Raw genomic sequence first — 15,942 nt, 5'->3', positions numbered from 1 at the left:
ACTATCGGTTACTAGGTGTTTGTGGATAACTTTAAAAAAAGGACCACCATCTTTTAAGTGTCTGAAGAGATTTTTTTTTTATCTGTTGAGAACATAACACGTGTTTGATATAGTGAATGCCGCATTAAATGCGGTGACTAGTGATTCATTCACGGTTTTACACCCTGTTACATAACTTCAGACTCCTCATCCACCAGAACCTGCCCTTCGATTTCAAACTCCAAGGCTCTCCAGTTGAGCACATTGCCTGGAGTGAAATGTTTGCTGTCCATATAGCGTTTGATCTGATCGGCAGGGAGGACATAGTCCCACATGTGGACTTGAATAATCATACCAATGAAAGATTGATTTACATCGAAATCCCCGCCATAGGAGTCCTGTTCTTGGCCCAGGATGGTGATGGGTGCTCCAGTGATGGCGCCACTTTGGATGAATCTCTTGATGGTCGACTTGCCGTCCACCCACAGCTGAGCCAACCCATTGTCAGATCGCCAGGTGGCACACATAGAGTGCCAGGTGTTTGGAGAAAGTGACAGTGATAGGAAGTCTGTGCCCCCGTCCCGAGCACGCATCCTGATGACATCCCTGAATTGATCTTAAAGAGCACAAAGTCGTCGCTGAACGTGGGAGTAGACAAAGAGAAAAGCCCATAGTTCCTGGTGAGATCTGTCTGGAATCTGAACAGATGTGCCAGCTGTGAGAAACTGGGGCAAACAATTCTTCAAACATTATCACAAACGAAGCTTTCTGATTACACCACCAGTTACCTGAGACAGGTGGTCACAGAGCTGAATGTAGTTTGAGATGTCAGGAGCTTCACATGGTCTTTGTTGCTCTCCTTGGAGAAGGCAAATACTTTGCCTGACAGATCTGCACAGGTGGAAAAACAACCTAAGTCTTTCAGAGGAGGAGAGTGAGCAAGAATATTGACTACATTAACCAAACATGTTCTGTGATTGAAACAAACAGATGTGTTCCAGCTATATTATATAATTCACATTATACTCAACACAAGCTTGTGCACAAAGCTTTGTTGATTGACATGTTACAAACATCACCATCAGAAGTAAGAGTTTCTCCATCTGAGATTTCAAAAAGTCAATATTTTAGTAACACTGAAAATAGTAAATTGGTTTTGCAGTAATTTTTTGGTGATACAATTAGTTCAGCTCAATAGTTCTTTCATTCATCACCGGTTGGCAGCAAAACCGGAGTTTTACAAACTCTTTGACTAAATATTACTTTGTTTTTTTATGAAATTATTATGTTATTTGCATTATGACAATAAAGGATCAGATGGAAATCGGTTTGAAAATAAAGTTGAAAAACTATTAGGTTTGAGATGTATTTAGAGTACCTTTTAACTTGTGGCCTGGCTGTATCCTGGACTTCCCAGTTTCAGGTTGTCTGTTTATTTGTGCAACAAACATTGTTTGATCTGCTTTCATTATGGAGGACTGTGGACTCTTTCACAACCAAGAACAAGGGGGGAACCTATTATGAGACTCTCACATTCATTTTTGCCCTATAGTCACAAGGAAGGGGCTTTTTTCAGGCATATGGCACATATTGCTCACACGTGCACGCCTGTGCTAGACTGTGTACACTTACGTACATATGTCTTTTGTTTGTGTGTGTGTGTGTGCGTGTGTGTATCTGTACTATTTGGCAGTTTAGAGGTATCTCAGTCTTCTCATTGAACAAACACATGCCACCTTTAAATGTCTACCGGGATCCAAAGAGGTGTCCCTTTCCCAGTTTTGCCTCTGGCTCTTTGAGTCTGTGCACACCACTAGTTCAAATTACTAGACCTCATCTGATATGCCAATTACAGACCCCACAGAGCAATTAAAGTAGTGGTTAATGTTATTATAGTCCTTATATTTGATACATGGATTCACCAAACGTTTGGAACTCATTGCATCCCATTATTTTATAGTTAAAAATCATCCCTAACATTTTATCATTACATTGTATGACATTTGTGGCGTTTTTTCAGTTTAAACAACATTACCCATAAACCATCACAATGACGTAGTAAACCACAGCCATCAAGATGGGGCTTGAAAGTACTATGGTCTGGTAAGGAATTAGACATATGTTTAAAGTTAATATTGAAAGGCTAACTTTATTAAAAATTAGCTATCATTTGATAAACGAAATATGCGTCTTTGGACGTCGTTTGTCTGAAACATTCGTACAGGTTTACGTAACTTGTGTTTTGGGTTTAAGATGCTCGAGCTATTCCCTGAGTCACTCCATAACCTAACGTTAGCTTGCAGGAGCTCCCAGCACAGCTAAACAACTGATTTTTAGTCAGGTTATGGCCTATTTAACAAGTAATATGTTTACTAACGCTAATCAAAAAGTGTTGCAACCTAACCTTTACGGAACGTAACTGTGAAGTCCTGACTGCGCCTCAAGTTGAATAGAAATTGCTTTGTTTAACGCGTTAGCATTAGCTAGCTAACAAAACCAAAACCTACTGTCATTGACAGCATGCAACTCAGGGGGATCTATTGTTGCCTTTATTTTGACCAACCTAATAAACCAAGTTAACATGTTATTTATTTATCACAAGTAAACGCTGTCTTTCAGTTTTGGATGCATTCAGAGAGAGTACACAACACGAAAAACCTTCTGTTTTGATAAGAAATATTACAGCTTTTCGAAGGCAGCCGTGCTACAGGGCTGTTGCATTGGTTTCCATTACATTGTAAGAGTTCAGGTTATTGTGTTCACTGGGGCTTCAACAATTATTTTCATTATTGTGTAATATAGTAATACTTATTTCCTTAATAATTTTTCGATAAATGTCAGAAAATAGCAACGAATGCTTATCACGTTTTCCCAAAGCCCAAAGTGACGTGTTCATATTAATTATTTTGTCCAACCAACAGTTCAGGACCCTAAAATATACAATTTACAACAATATAAAACAACTTTAAGCAGCAACTCCTCACTTTTTAGAAGCTGAATTCAGTAAATGTTTGGCATTTCTTCTTGATAAATTACTTCAGCGATTTATCAACTAATTGATTAGTGAATTAATTGTTTTAGTGTCCACCCTGTTTACATGTTATAGTGTTCTCATTAGAGATGCATGTATACATATTGTCGTACTATCGATATTGGCCTATACCAGCAACCAATGTTCAATCTGTGTAATTTGCAATTTTCTAGAGCTAGTAATAGTTAACACTGTTGTTCATTTCTCTTAGTGTCGACAACAGCGAGTACATGCGCAATGGAGACTTTCTGCCCACCAGGCTGCAGGCTCAGCAGGACGCAGTTAATATTGTTTGTCACTCCAAAACCCGCAGCAACCCTGAAAACAACGTGGGCCTCATCACCATGGCAAAGTAAGAGGCAGTGTATTTGAATTAGTGTACTCACATTTAGAATATGTTAATATAATAACACAAGTGTTATGTCCCTGTGCAGCAACTGTGAGGTGCTGACCACACTGACTCCAGACACGGGCAGGATACTGTCCAAGCTGCATGCTGTGCAGCCTCGTGGAAACATCAGCTTCTGCACTGGCATCAGGGTGGCACATGTGAGTTTGTGACTTTCATTACACAGTGAGTCTTCTCCTGCTCCTCCTGCAGGAATCCAGTATTCGGTCATATGGGGAGGTCAAGTAAAGTTGTTACTGTAAATATAGATAGGTCTTTATTCAAAACAAGGGCAAACTGAAGGTCTTAGTGCTTCGCCTCTCCAATGATACAGTGAGCCAACATACACAACTGGAACTAGCTCACCTAAATGTAGAGCAGCCATCATTAATGTTATTAATTACAGCTGTGCTTTTCCTGATAGGACATGCCAAGATGCCTGTGGTGAAAAGATCTATTGTCCTATTTGTCACATAAATGCATTTTGTCAGTTCATAATGTTTTGCTACGTTTCTCTCTGTAGTTGGCGCTGAAGCACAGACAGGGCAAAAACCACAAGATGCGCATCATTGCATTTGTTGGCAGCCCAGTGGAGGACAACGAAAAAGATGTGAGCTAAGTTCTGACATAAGTCAGTGTGTTTTGCGTGACATTAGTGATAATGCATTACCCAGCGAATACTAGATTTGTGACTCTGATATTGATAACCAGGGAGAAGACTCTACAATGTCCTATTGTAAATATTTTCTTTGGATGGGATGGGAGGCATCTTTTGGAAAAGCATGCTGCTCACCAAACTCTGAATAGTTAATGGTAAATAGTTATACTGTGCAAGTTGAACTCTGCTGCCTGTACACACCAAAGTAACATTATTAATTAACATTAATTAATGTTAATTAACATTAACAGTATCATTATTCACACTTTGTTTTTCTAAAGAATTGACTGACAAGTCTTCTCCCTGGGTTATGTAAAGAATTGACAACTCAGAAGTTAAACACAACTTACTACTACTATTGTTTAATACTAGAAGGTTTTGTTTGCAAATTCTACCTTTACATTATCAGTGGAAAGCTGCAGACAGCATAGGTCTTCCTTCATAAAGGAGGATTTGGATAACAGTTTCTGAGTAAAGCCCAGAAAATCTTCAAGTCTGGAATATGGACTCATGTAAAAAGAGCTGTTCTAGGTTTACTCAGTGTTGTTATTATCCAGCTTACTTAAGTAATGCTTTTTCATTGAACAGGTCCCCGTTCATCTGTGGGAAAAATTGGCTGATAGCATCAGTGTACTAATATATCTGTCAGGCCTGTCATAAAACATGTAGTGTTTGTGTCAGCTGAAGTATTTTTTTTTTCCTGTAGCTGGTCAAAATGGCAAAGCGTCTAAAGAAGGAAAAGGTCAATGTGGATGTCATTAACTTTGGAGAGGAGGTATTTTTCCATCAAAGCTCCACACAAATACTCAACCTCTTGAATATCTAATGTAGTATTGTGTATATTTTTGTCCTCTCTACGTGGTTGTGTGGTCCATGTGCTTACCCCCATTCTTTCTCACCCTTGCAGGAGATGAATACAGAGAAGCTGACAGCCTTCATCAACACACTGAATGGCAAAGAGGGCGCAGGCTCCCACTTGGTCACAGTGCCTCCAGGCCCCAGTCTGGCTGATGCCTTGCTGTCCTCACCCATCCTGGCTGGAGAGGGAGGTGCAGTGTTGGGCCTGGGTGCCAGTGATTTTGAGTTTGGAGTGGATCCCAGCGCAGACCCAGAGCTTGCCTTGGTAAGAGCGCAGGGGAAAGATGCTACAATAGTTCACTGTAGTATGTATAGTTTGAATAGTTTTTTTTGTTTGTCTTATTGTCTCTGGATTATTCATCCTTATAGTTGTTGTTGTTTTTTCACAACTACCGTCTATATCACATTTTGTCTTTTTTTTAATTCTTACTTCATTGTTTATTTCTGTGCTGTCATGCTACTTGCTGTATTGTCAGTGTTTAGGGTAATGCAATGTTTCTTCCTCTCTTCTCTTCTGTCTAGGCTCTGCGGGTGTCTATGGAGGAGCAGCGACAACGACAGGAGGATGAAGCTCGCAGAGCCACTGTTGCATCAGCTGCTGAAGCTGGCATTTCCTCCCCTGCCGCAGATGGTGAGAAAAATGTCCACCAACTTTATTTGATATCATAGATGCCAATTTCTGCCCATCCTCCTTTAATATTTTTCTCTCTTTCTGCTGCAGAGTCTGAGGATGCCCTGTTGAAGATGTCTGTTCCCCGTACTGACTCATCCACACCTGCTCTACCAGACTTCAGCCGCATGACAGAGGATGAACAGATTGCCTATGCTCTACAGATGTCCATGCAGGGAGAAGGAGCAGGTTAAACATGGATTTTGAATTTTCTGGATTTCCCTGACCAGAGAATTAATAACTTATGATACAAAGTGATATTCAGTATTCATCACATCACCAATATGAAAAGCATAGCAGAATTAATTTACGGCTATGTCTTCACACTCTTGTACTTAACTGTACATTTTGCTTTCATCAGCACCTTTAGTGGTCGGGGTCGTTTACTGAACACTTAATGGTTACTTTTGGCTTTGAGCAGTAAATGAGGTTCCATAAGTTTCACTGTTTCTTTAACGTCTAAAAAAGTGTTTCTACAGCTGATTGAGCAGTTGTCACATTAGTCAGATTATAATAGCCCATTTCATACTTAATTATCATTCACACACTTCCTTATTTACTTTGTTGACTGGCGGTTCAAGGCATGTTAGGAAGCAGAAAGACCATTCTTGAACCTAAAATAAGCCATTGACAAACTACAGAATATAAAGTATATCTGCCTTTTAAGGCATGATTGATTGTAGAAGTATGAATATCTAACGGCAAATTTGGATAATGATTACCTGGAGCTCCTGACATTGGGGTTATTGGTTTGTTTGTATTGGCACTTGAATACAATTTATTATGTCAGGTGGAAACTTTGGAGCCTGGATTGTGATTAACCACTAAACAGTTGGCAGGAGCAGTCTGCTGCCCATATTTAAAGAGTATTCTATATGCACTGAATGCAGCATGAGAGTAGAAGTGCAGTATTGCTCTTGTTACTTAAAACAACACAACTGATTTTGGCAATAGAGGACTTCACTGTTGAATAGATGTGTTTTTTGCACAGCAGCACATTCAGGAACAAATAGCTTAGAAATAACCACAATTGTCCATCAACCCCATTTTTCCTACTCAAACTACATTTCTGTTCCGTTTTTCTTGCAGAGTTTGGTGCTGAGGACATGGACACAGGAGCTGACATGGACTCCAGTAAGGCTAAGGTAAGCACAGGCCTTTTACTTGTTCTCATTTGTCTTTTTCATCAGATTGAAAAGTGCTCGGTAAAGATTAGTTATAATATGTCATTTTCTGTGTCCAGGATGAAGAGGACTACGATGTCATGCAGGATCCAGAGTTCCTTCAGAGCGTCTTGGAAAATCTTCCTGGAGTCGATCCCAACAATGAGGCCATCCGTAACGCCATGGGCTCTCTGGCTTCCCAGACGGGCTCTAAACCTGACACCAAGAAGGATGAGGAGAAAAAGAAATGAAAATACAAAGAGAGGAACTTAATATATGATGAATAAAAAAAGACCTGAGAATTGCACTGCATGTGTTATTCACCGTAACGTTACTACTCTCCTCAATACAGGAACCATTTTGTTCATCTTTTGTTTGTGTCACTGTATAAACTGTAAACAACTTTTGCCTTTTTTTCAACTTTCGGTTAAAGGACTATTCTGATTTCATTTTTTGTGTCAAGCAGATATGCTTACTTTTGAATATTTTGTAATATGACTACTTAATAACATGGGCAGACTTCCTCAATAAATTTACAGAATACAAAGTGGTATTTCATCTGATGCTTAAAATGTATTCACAGTTGTGTTAGCTGCAAATGTTTTTTTACACACAAAAACGTTTCCAAAATATCAATGACTGTTACATTGAAATTCAGATACTTTCACTAATATTACACAGTTAGTGTCATATTCAGCATCCAGTTAAACAAACATTTAACCTTGCATATTATAATATTATTACTATTATTATCACTGCATGTTATGTTACTTATTGAACAAAACTGGAATACAAGACACAATGTATACAAGTGAGCACAGCCTAGGGGAGAAACAGACATGTCGACATAGGCCTTTGGCTTATATTACTGATGTTTTCATACTGTTCTTATAATGAGAAATAGCATCAGTTCATGTAACTTAGTAAAACAGGTGAACACGGTTGACATTAAAAAATTGTTTTTATGTAGGTACTTTTCAGTAAGTACAGTTTGTATTAAAAAAAAGGTCTTCCTGAGCTAGTATTTGAAAGGGTAACATTAATTAATTAGTTTGTCTGGCACCTCTTTAATTATGTTAACAACACTGTAAACTGGAAATGTAAACATTTGGGAGGCTCCTGGGAAGTCACGGTCGCACGATTTGGTGACGGAGAACTCATGCGTCCGAGAGGAAAGTCAGGAACCAAGTTCGCTAACTAGCAGGTAATTCAAATGACATACAAGCGTAAGTTAATGTATGCGTTAACTAGAGGAAACATTACTCGCAATAAACATAGTATATTAGAACCACATTAGCTGAGTATTGCACTGATTTAGCTACTCGAGGAAAGTTGGCCGGCTGACGTTAGCACGGCCAGCTAGCAGTGAAATGCTAAAGTGTGGCTAGATGTTAGCAGAAGAACCCACTTGTTGTAACATGGCAGTTAGCTAGTTAGCTAAGTTTGACATGCTAAACTGCAGCTTTGTCTAACGTTTCTTATTTATTTAGGCTTGTTTATTTTTCTCCAGTAAAGCAGTAAAGTGGAGCAGAATAACAATACACCAATTACTTTCTACTTTAACCAGTCGACACTGTCGACACTCTTGCGATACCAGTCGTCACACTTTTGATTTCAATGAGACTTAAACGTTTAACTGTCGCAGGACGGCTGTGTCAACATGTTGTGATTAAATTAACGTTACATGAGTGGTTCTGACTCATTTGTTGGCCCGATAGGTTTTGAGCCTTGTGCTGGCAATGGGGGACATGAAGACCCCAGACTTTGATGATTTGCTGGCAGCTTTTGACATTCCTGACATTGATGCCAAAGAAGCCATTCAATCAAGTCCAGAGGAGGAACGGGATGAGGTGGGGACTAATGTAGATGTGAGAGAGAGTGGGTCTCCTTCATGCTTTCCCTGCCCTCCTGCCCCACACAGTGACCCCCCTCTGGTGAGTGTTATTGTGAAGAACACAGTGCGATCTGAGTCTTTTGAAGAGGAGGAGAAGTCTGTTGGGGATAATGCAGACAATCCTTTGAGCAGTGGCTTAAACTCTCAGGTTCAGGTGAAGTTTGGTGAGCTCACTGCACAGCTTGGTCCCAGAATACCTGCTCATGCACCGGTGGAGCCCCAGATTGCCAATGGCTTTGAGGGATCTGTCTCCAGGGATCAGGGACAGTCCAACACAGAACCATGGCCCCAGCGTTCCCCATTGAGGTCCACACTAAACACTGATGAGAGTGACAGCAATAAAGGAGCTGAGGTTGAACCGGTCCCGCACACGACTGATGTCATGAACAGTTTGAAGCCCCTCCTGTACCTCCAGTCTTCGACTAGTGCCGGTACTAACTCCTCATCTCCTCCCTCCCCACACTCAGTCAGCCCTCACCTTCCTTCTCACTCCCCTCAGAAGGAGGAAACTTGTCTCCTCAGTAATCCACCATCCTCCCCTTTACCACAAAACGGCAACCTTATGGCTGGAATTAAGCGTGTTATGCACTCAGATGAAAGTGACTCAGAACCAGACTTAGGAAGTCCACTGGTGATCCAGGAGAGCCCAGAATCTGTAATGTCCTCCCCTCCCAAATTTAAACGCAGAGCAAAAGTACAGTCTGAGCTGCTTGGGTCTCCTGAAACCACTTCTTGTCTTGCTTCTCATCCTCCTCGTCTCCCTTCTCTGGCACCTGCAAAACCTAAACTCCAACTTGAGGAAAAGGGGCAACCTACCACCCCCAGTTCTCCCCCCACAGCTGCTCAGCCACAGAGCCCCCAAGACTGCCTCCCCTCTGTCGGCACAGGCTCCACATCAGTCCAAGAGGAGAAATACCCAGAGCATGTAATTGATGAGAGGGACTCGCCTGAGAGCCCACCGCCCAGTGAGACAGGTCTTGTGGTCCCCAAGAGAAGCAGCAGCCCTGATTCGGCCCAAGTATCAGGTTTAGCAGCGAACCACAAGGAGGAGTTCATGGAAAGTGAGCCCAGAGAAGATGACAGGCCAGGGGACACTGAGGAGCTGAGTGAAAAGGTGGCTGGAGATGGAGAAAATGTAAACGAGGAGAGCTGTGGCGCTGGCTCTGAGGATCCTGTGTCTGCTAGTGCTGCAGAGACAGTTTCACCTCCATTGCGTCCCCTCAAAGTTAAAATCAAAATGCCCACAGGCAGCATCACAAGGACTGTGACTGGTGTTACACCTAAAAGAGGTGCACGAGCCACTACTAAGGGTGTGCATAGTGCAAAACCTTCACCAGAATGTCATAACACAAGATCCAAAAGGGAGTTATCTCAGATGCCTGAAATGGTGATGCTCCAGGAAGGTCCTCGTTCAGTCAAAGACAAAACTGCAGTGGACAACAAGCCTAAAGTTTCTCCCACTGCTGTTAGCATTACCAAAACTGCAGCCTTGCCTTCCATCTCAGTCTCCTTTCCCAGAGTCAGCCCAGGCGGGATCAATCCTCGCAGTCTGGGTCAGAAAACTCTGAACACTGGCGTGACTCCTCCTGCACCTACTCCTCTGCTCCATCCTCAAAGTAGCGGCAAACCAGCCTCCATAGTTAACAGCACTGGGGCAATCATATCCAAGAGTCAGACCAACCTGGTAGAAGCTTTCAACAAGATCCTGAACAACAAGAACCTGCTGCCCAGTTACAAACCAGATCTGAGCTCACCTCTTCCTGCAGAGTGGGGCCTTCCTTTACCTGCACAGGTAAGCTGTCATTGTGTATATTGCTGTACACTATTCCTAGCTGCTCAAATATGCTGTTTTATATATGATAGTTGACTGAATATTTTGGGTTTTTTGACTGGTGTCACCTCGTGCTCTGGCAAATTGTGATTGACATTTTCACTATTTTCTGACATTTTAGAGACAAAACAACAAATAGATTAATCAAGAAAATTATCTGCAGTTTAATCAGTAATGATAATCATTAGTTGCACCACCAATTGTGCAAACTGCAACAAGGGAGCCCTGCCACAAACCCATAACAGCTTATCCAGCTGATTTAGCTTTTTTGCTTAGCATATAAAGTTTTGTCTGCTAATGACAAGCAGCCCAATGTTATCAAGGATAGAAGAGTGTGATTTTCATTTATGTAAAATATACAGGAAGAGGATGTGTGCTGTATAACTCATCAGATATTGCATTATGATTATTATGAGTGTCATGGTTCAAAATGTTCCCGCTGTGACATATAATGTTCCTGTCAGGCTGAATTCCTTCTCCAACAGATCTAGGCTTAATTTCATGACAAGCTCACAACATTGTTTCACATAGCTGTATTTCATATAAATGTATCAATATCTAAGAAGATGAATGTTTGATCCCCTGCAGGGTTACCGCTGTTTGGAGTGCGGTGATGCCTTTGCCCTGGAGCAGAGTTTGGCGCGGCACTACGCTCGGCGCTCACTGAGGATTGAGGTGACCTGTAATCACTGCGCCAAGCGGTTGGCCTTCTTCAACAAGTGCAGCCTGCTTTTACACGCCAGAGAGCACAAGGAGAGAGGCCTGATCATGCAGTGTTCACACCTGGTCATGAAACCTGTACCTGTGGAGCAGATGATTGGCCAGCGGGAACCCACAGCAATTGGTTGGTGCACATTGTTTCTGTTGTTTAATTTAATTTTAGATGTGATTCTTGTGAGTGATTATGCTTCTATTTGTACATTCCTCCTTGATTCCTCAGGTGGGCCCTCTCCATCTCTTCTGTCATCCTCTTCAGGACCGTCATCATCCACCCAGACCACCCCAAACCCAACAACGCAGCCACATCAGGCAATATCCAACAAGAAAACAGAGGCAGTGCAGTACATCAGTAACAAATGTACTGAGTGTCAGGCTCAGTTCAGCACCAAAGAAGAGGTGGCCGAGCATTTCCAAGAAATCAAACCGGCACAAACCACTGTGAGTCTTTTGAGTGTAAGGAGGAAACAGAGGAAGACATTTGCTTTCCAATTATATGAAAATGAACTTAATTCCTTTCTTTTTCTGTTGATCTCCAGTCATGCACAGAGTGTTCTCCTCCGATGCTCCTGCCCAACAGCTGCAGTGCAGCAGCTCATCAACGCATCCACCAAGGCTGCCCACCACACGTCTGCCCAGAGTGTGGCGGCACGGCCAAGCTGCCGCTATTTCAAACACACCTGGACAAGACCTGTTTGCACTTCGCACGCCGCATTGGATACAGGTTTGACATCTGCCCATGGGGTTGTTCAATTAAACAAAAGTGTACTGTGCTGTTGTTATACCAACATAAATTACATTTATATGCCCATGTATCCCTCTTTTCTCTGTCTATTAACAATTCGTTCTCTCTCTGCAGATGTTCCAGCTGCCTGGTGGTGTTTGGAGGGCTTAACTCTGTGAAGTCTCACATCCAACAGGCTCATTGTGATATGTTTCACAAATGCCCCAGTTGTCCCATGGCTTTCAAATCTGCTCCCAGCATACAGAACCACATCACTGCCCAACATCCAACGCTCACTGACGGACAGACCATGTATACGTACACACACACACACACACACACACACACACACACACAGATGTGCTTTTCCTCATGAAAATCCTTTGAATGAATTGACCCAGTTTTTATCCCTTTACAGGTTGATCTATAAATGTGTCATGTGTGACACAGTTTTTACCAACAAGTCCTTGCTGTACGTCCACTTTGACACTCATTTAACCAATCAGAAGGTGCACGTGTTTAAATGCCTGGAGTGCACCAAGTTGTTTTCTCAGAGGAGTTCCCTACTGGACCATTTCAAGGTATATACATGCTTATGTAGTGTATAATATAGTTTAGTTAGTGTTAAGACAAACAAAAAATGTCCTTATAACACCATTACCCCCTGTTCTGTCTGCTCCTCAGACCCATAAGACTCTCACTTTGAAACAAGAGTTGCCTTCACCTCCTGCTGCTTCATTTCGTTCTCGGCCTTCTTTGACGCTGGAGAGCTCAGATGGGGAGGAGTGGATGGATGAAGATAAAGAACAAAAAGAGAAAAAAGAGAAGACGAAGACCCCCTCAGGGTGGAAGTGTGCACCTTGCCACGCACGCTACACTGACCGGGATGACTATATCGCCCATATGGCTGAGCAACATGGCAAGGTCTGGAAGTCCACCATCCCCCTGCGGTCTAAGATGTATAATTTGACTGAATTAATTTTGTTTTTCGATCCAGCTATAAATGAATAACCTTATGTTTTTTTTGTTTGTGTTGTGCAGATTCTGAAGAAGTTTCCTTGTAACAAGTGTGAGAGCTCCTTCACCACCACCTCCAGTATGAGACGTCACATCAGAGACAAACACAAAGTCCTGAATCGTGGCTTTCGCTGCCAGTGAGTATCCCACACTTTGCATCCTTTATCCTTTATTGACCCTGGCACTTTGTAGTTGCAGTATACAGTATATTGTTGTTCTGGACATGACAAGGCGTTGGAAGGACAAATTCAGTACAGGCTACGCCAAGATAAAGTTAAGTGTGTGTGTGTGTGTGTGTAGGTACTGTAGTGAGAGTAAGAAAACATTCAGCAGCAGAGCGATGTTGGAAAAGCACGTTCAGCTGAGACACAGCATGGACACAGAAAGCCAGGACACACTGATGGTAAGCCACTCTTTTTGGAGGTCAAACAGGAAACACTTTTCACTAAGATGTCGTTGACAGCAGAGTTCCTCTCGTCACAGGGAGGCGGAGATGAGGCTGACAGTTCCTCAGAGCAGGACGGCAGTTTGGGGCCTCGCCAGAGGCGGAGAGGAGCTGTGAAGATGGAGCAGGACGAAGAGTCCACAGATGGTGTGAGTCCAGTAAAGAAGTCCTCCTCCTCTGCTCCAGCCTCCTACTCCCTTCCTGAGTCTGGGTTTCGCTGTGCCCCGTGCGGCTTCACCACAGAGGACCAGGCATCGTTCTTGGAGCACATTGGCCAGCACCGGCGAGCAGGGACGGAGGGCGGCGGTCAGCAGTGTCTACAGTGCGGCGCCTGCTTCACGTCCACCTCCTCCCTGTCACGCCATCGCTTCATCACCCACAAAGTGAGAAATGCATTCACCGACAACCAGCAGCCCCTCAGCATGCACCCTGCACCTTCCCCTGGTAACAGCAGGAACCACGATGATAAGAGTTCTCTGGACGGTTCTGCACCAGCATCGCCCTCCTCTCAGTCCTCCATAGCTCAGGGGATGGAGGAGGAGGGCACACTGGCCTGTAAGGTGTGCGGCAAACAATTTGAAAAGGCGTCAGATCTGAATACACACTTCAGAACTCACGGTATGGCTTTCATCAGTGCAAGGAACGCAGGAAAAACTACCTGAGAGGCCAAATACGTGGAGAAGAGCAGTGTCGGCAGGTGATTGAAGAATATTTGCAAGTGCCTTATTTATCGTCAACCTGAAGTGTGGGTTAGCACACCTATGCACTAATTTTACCAAAGAAAGGTAGAACAGAGTTTGTGTGTGAATAGATTGTCAAGAAATCAAATGTGATTTATAACTGGTCAAGATCAGCCTTAACCTTCAACTTCTGACACTCAGGATCTAATGCTGCATTTCTGCGTTCAGTAATGTTACTAATGAGATTAGAGCTACGTCCCGGTCAGTGAACAGTCTGACTAGTTCACTGCTGTGGCCACATTCACATAAAAATGTGCCTGTAGAGAACTGTGAATGTTAGAATCAAATCTACTGTGATTATGACGGCTGTTGATAGCCGGCGATGGAATGTATCTGTTTTGATTTCAATGTTTTCATCCTACTGAGGAGATTCTTGAACCGCAAATCCAGGTGTTTTTCTGTTTTTTACATATTTTTAGAGAATCATAGGAGTAGGTTAGCTCAGTTACTATTAAGTGTGTATACCTTTAACTTATTGCCGGCCATTTTCAAAAACATACAATAACACTTCATATTTATTTCCAACTTTAAATGCAGACTTCAACTTTGTTGGAGATAGGTAACCCATTCAATTGTCTCTGTGTTTCCCTTGCTGAGCTTCAATAAAGGGATATAACACAAAGAGCACATTTTATACCAAAAAGACTAACTTGATAAGATACCCACTTTCATTTCAACTCAGACTGCTTGATATAGTAGCTTCAACTGAAGTTTGGAATATATTTTTGCACAAAATGAGGACTGTGGATTATTTCCCCCCATCATGACATTGGAATCGTGTTGACAGTTTGGACAGGAGGAATAATGACGGTGAAAATGTGAACCTATCCTTTTTAAATGTTTACTGGTATTGATAACCTGTTAGAGCAGAGTTTGTGGTCCCTGCACATTCACATTCATATTTATATTGTACTTCAATGAATACGGACCGACTTTGTGAAAGATAGGAATCCAATCTAAAAGCTTAAAATATGCTTTGGGAAATGGTCAGCAATAATCTGAAGTGTACACAGTTTGTAGTTAATGGGGTAAAACTGAAATAAGCGTTTAATACCTTTTTTAAGTGGAATGTACTGTATTTACATCAGATTAACTGATTTATTCCTTCCCTGTGTGCAAGAGATGGAAGTAAAATTATGTATTCTGGCTTTTGGTTCGGGGATGCGTTTGTCTAGATCTTTTTTTATGATATTACTATAAATGAAAGATCTGTATGTGTGTCTATTCCTTATGCTTTCCTAAGAATATGAGAACATGTTGAACCTTGTATTTTTAATGTCTTTAGCCTTGCTAAAAAAAAAAGAAAATCGTTGTTCTGCATGACTAACTGTCACTGATGTGTTACTGATGGACAGGTGTCGACTTAGCATCCACATCAACACAGAAGGACACGAAACTGAAAAGTCAGAACTATTTAACAAAATTGTTGCTTAATATAATGACGTCTGAGAGGAGAAACAAGTGTTTTGAGTGCTGTGTTTTGATTTAATTTCTCTGTTTAGTGGTTTTTAGCTGTCATGTCTAAGAAGCTGCTGGTTCGCTGAAATATCTCCACAGACGACTTAATATCCACGCAGCTGCATCTCTTTAATGTGCTGTAGTTATCGGTGACCTGTTTGCGCTTGTGTTTACTTTCTCAGGAGATTATCCAACGCTTTCACACACATTGTTCTGTTTAACGTTTTCTGTTTTCGTATTGACAAGACAATTTCTAACCAAATGTTTATATAAAAAAAGATTAATAAAAACTGGCACATTGTCTTGTTTTAACTTGTTTTTTTTGTCATTAAATACCATTTCAACAGTAATTGAGTAAGTATATTAATA

General features: G+C 41.9%; 2 protein-coding genes and 1 pseudogene across 3 annotated transcripts; 2 read left to right on the top strand and 1 right to left on the bottom strand.

The window, feature by feature from the left end:
• Window positions 1-167: 167 nt before the first annotated feature.
• On the bottom strand, window positions 168-1,082 carry LOC139290146 (C-reactive protein pseudogene; annotated as a pseudogene).
• Window positions 1,083-2,002: 920 nt separating this feature from the next.
• On the top strand, window positions 2,003-7,266 carry LOC139290239 (26S proteasome non-ATPase regulatory subunit 4-like). Of its 2 annotated transcripts, none has more exons than XM_070911950.1 (10): window positions 2,003-2,082; window positions 3,222-3,362; window positions 3,445-3,559; window positions 3,922-4,008; window positions 4,763-4,831; window positions 4,964-5,179; window positions 5,437-5,545; window positions 5,636-5,773; window positions 6,674-6,729; window positions 6,828-7,266. In XM_070911950.1, the coding sequence occupies exons 1-10, from the start codon at window positions 2,057-2,059 to the stop codon at window positions 6,996-6,998; spliced, it is 1,128 nt and encodes a 375-aa protein (XP_070768051.1). In that variant the 5' UTR covers window positions 2,003-2,056; the 3' UTR covers window positions 6,999-7,266. The 2 variants fall into 2 exon arrangements, with proteins under 2 accessions (XP_070768051.1, XP_070768052.1); XM_070911951.1 differs by having other exon boundaries at window positions 5,437-5,556; window positions 5,638-5,773.
• A 1,220-nt stretch (window positions 7,267-8,486) lies between these two features.
• On the top strand, window positions 8,487-15,874 carry znf687a (zinc finger protein 687a). The gene is made up of 10 exons (XM_070911537.1): window positions 8,487-10,433; window positions 11,061-11,316; window positions 11,449-11,630; window positions 11,729-11,913; window positions 12,049-12,225; window positions 12,332-12,494; window positions 12,598-12,837; window positions 12,955-13,067; window positions 13,231-13,333; window positions 13,414-15,874. Exons 1-10 carry the CDS (start codon window positions 8,487-8,489, stop codon window positions 14,035-14,037), a joined length of 3,990 nt encoding a protein of 1,329 aa, XP_070767638.1. The 3' UTR covers window positions 14,038-15,874.
• Window positions 15,875-15,942: the final 68 nt, after the last annotated feature.

This window comes from Enoplosus armatus, chromosome 9 (genome assembly GCF_043641665.1).
Source record: "Enoplosus armatus isolate fEnoArm2 chromosome 9, fEnoArm2.hap1, whole genome shotgun sequence".
Classification (NCBI taxonomy): domain Eukaryota; kingdom Metazoa; phylum Chordata; class Actinopteri; order Centrarchiformes; family Enoplosidae; genus Enoplosus; species Enoplosus armatus.
The sequence above is the reverse complement of the archived record's forward strand: the minus strand, read 5'-3'. Positions and strand labels throughout refer to the sequence as shown.

Bases quoted from the DNA above. Each gene is read 5' to 3' on its own strand.
- znf687a (XM_070911537.1), top strand. From the start codon at position 8,487: ATGGGGGACATGAAGACCCCAGACTTTGATGATTTGCTGGCAGCTTTT. The intron at 13,068-13,230 runs GTGAGTATCCCA...GTGTGTGTGTAG, and splicing joins AATCGTGGCTTTCGCTGCCA to GTACTGTAGTGAGAGTAAGA. The intron at 13,334-13,413 runs GTAAGCCACTCT...CTCTCGTCACAG, and splicing joins AAAGCCAGGACACACTGATG to GGAGGCGGAGATGAGGCTGA.
- LOC139290239 (XM_070911951.1), top strand. From the start codon at position 2,057: ATGGGGCTTGAAAGTACTATGGTCTG. The intron at 2,083-3,221 runs GTAAGGAATTAG...CATTTCTCTTAG, and splicing joins CTTGAAAGTACTATGGTCTG to TGTCGACAACAGCGAGTACA. The intron at 3,363-3,444 runs GTAAGAGGCAGT...GTCCCTGTGCAG, and splicing joins GGCCTCATCACCATGGCAAA to CAACTGTGAGGTGCTGACCA.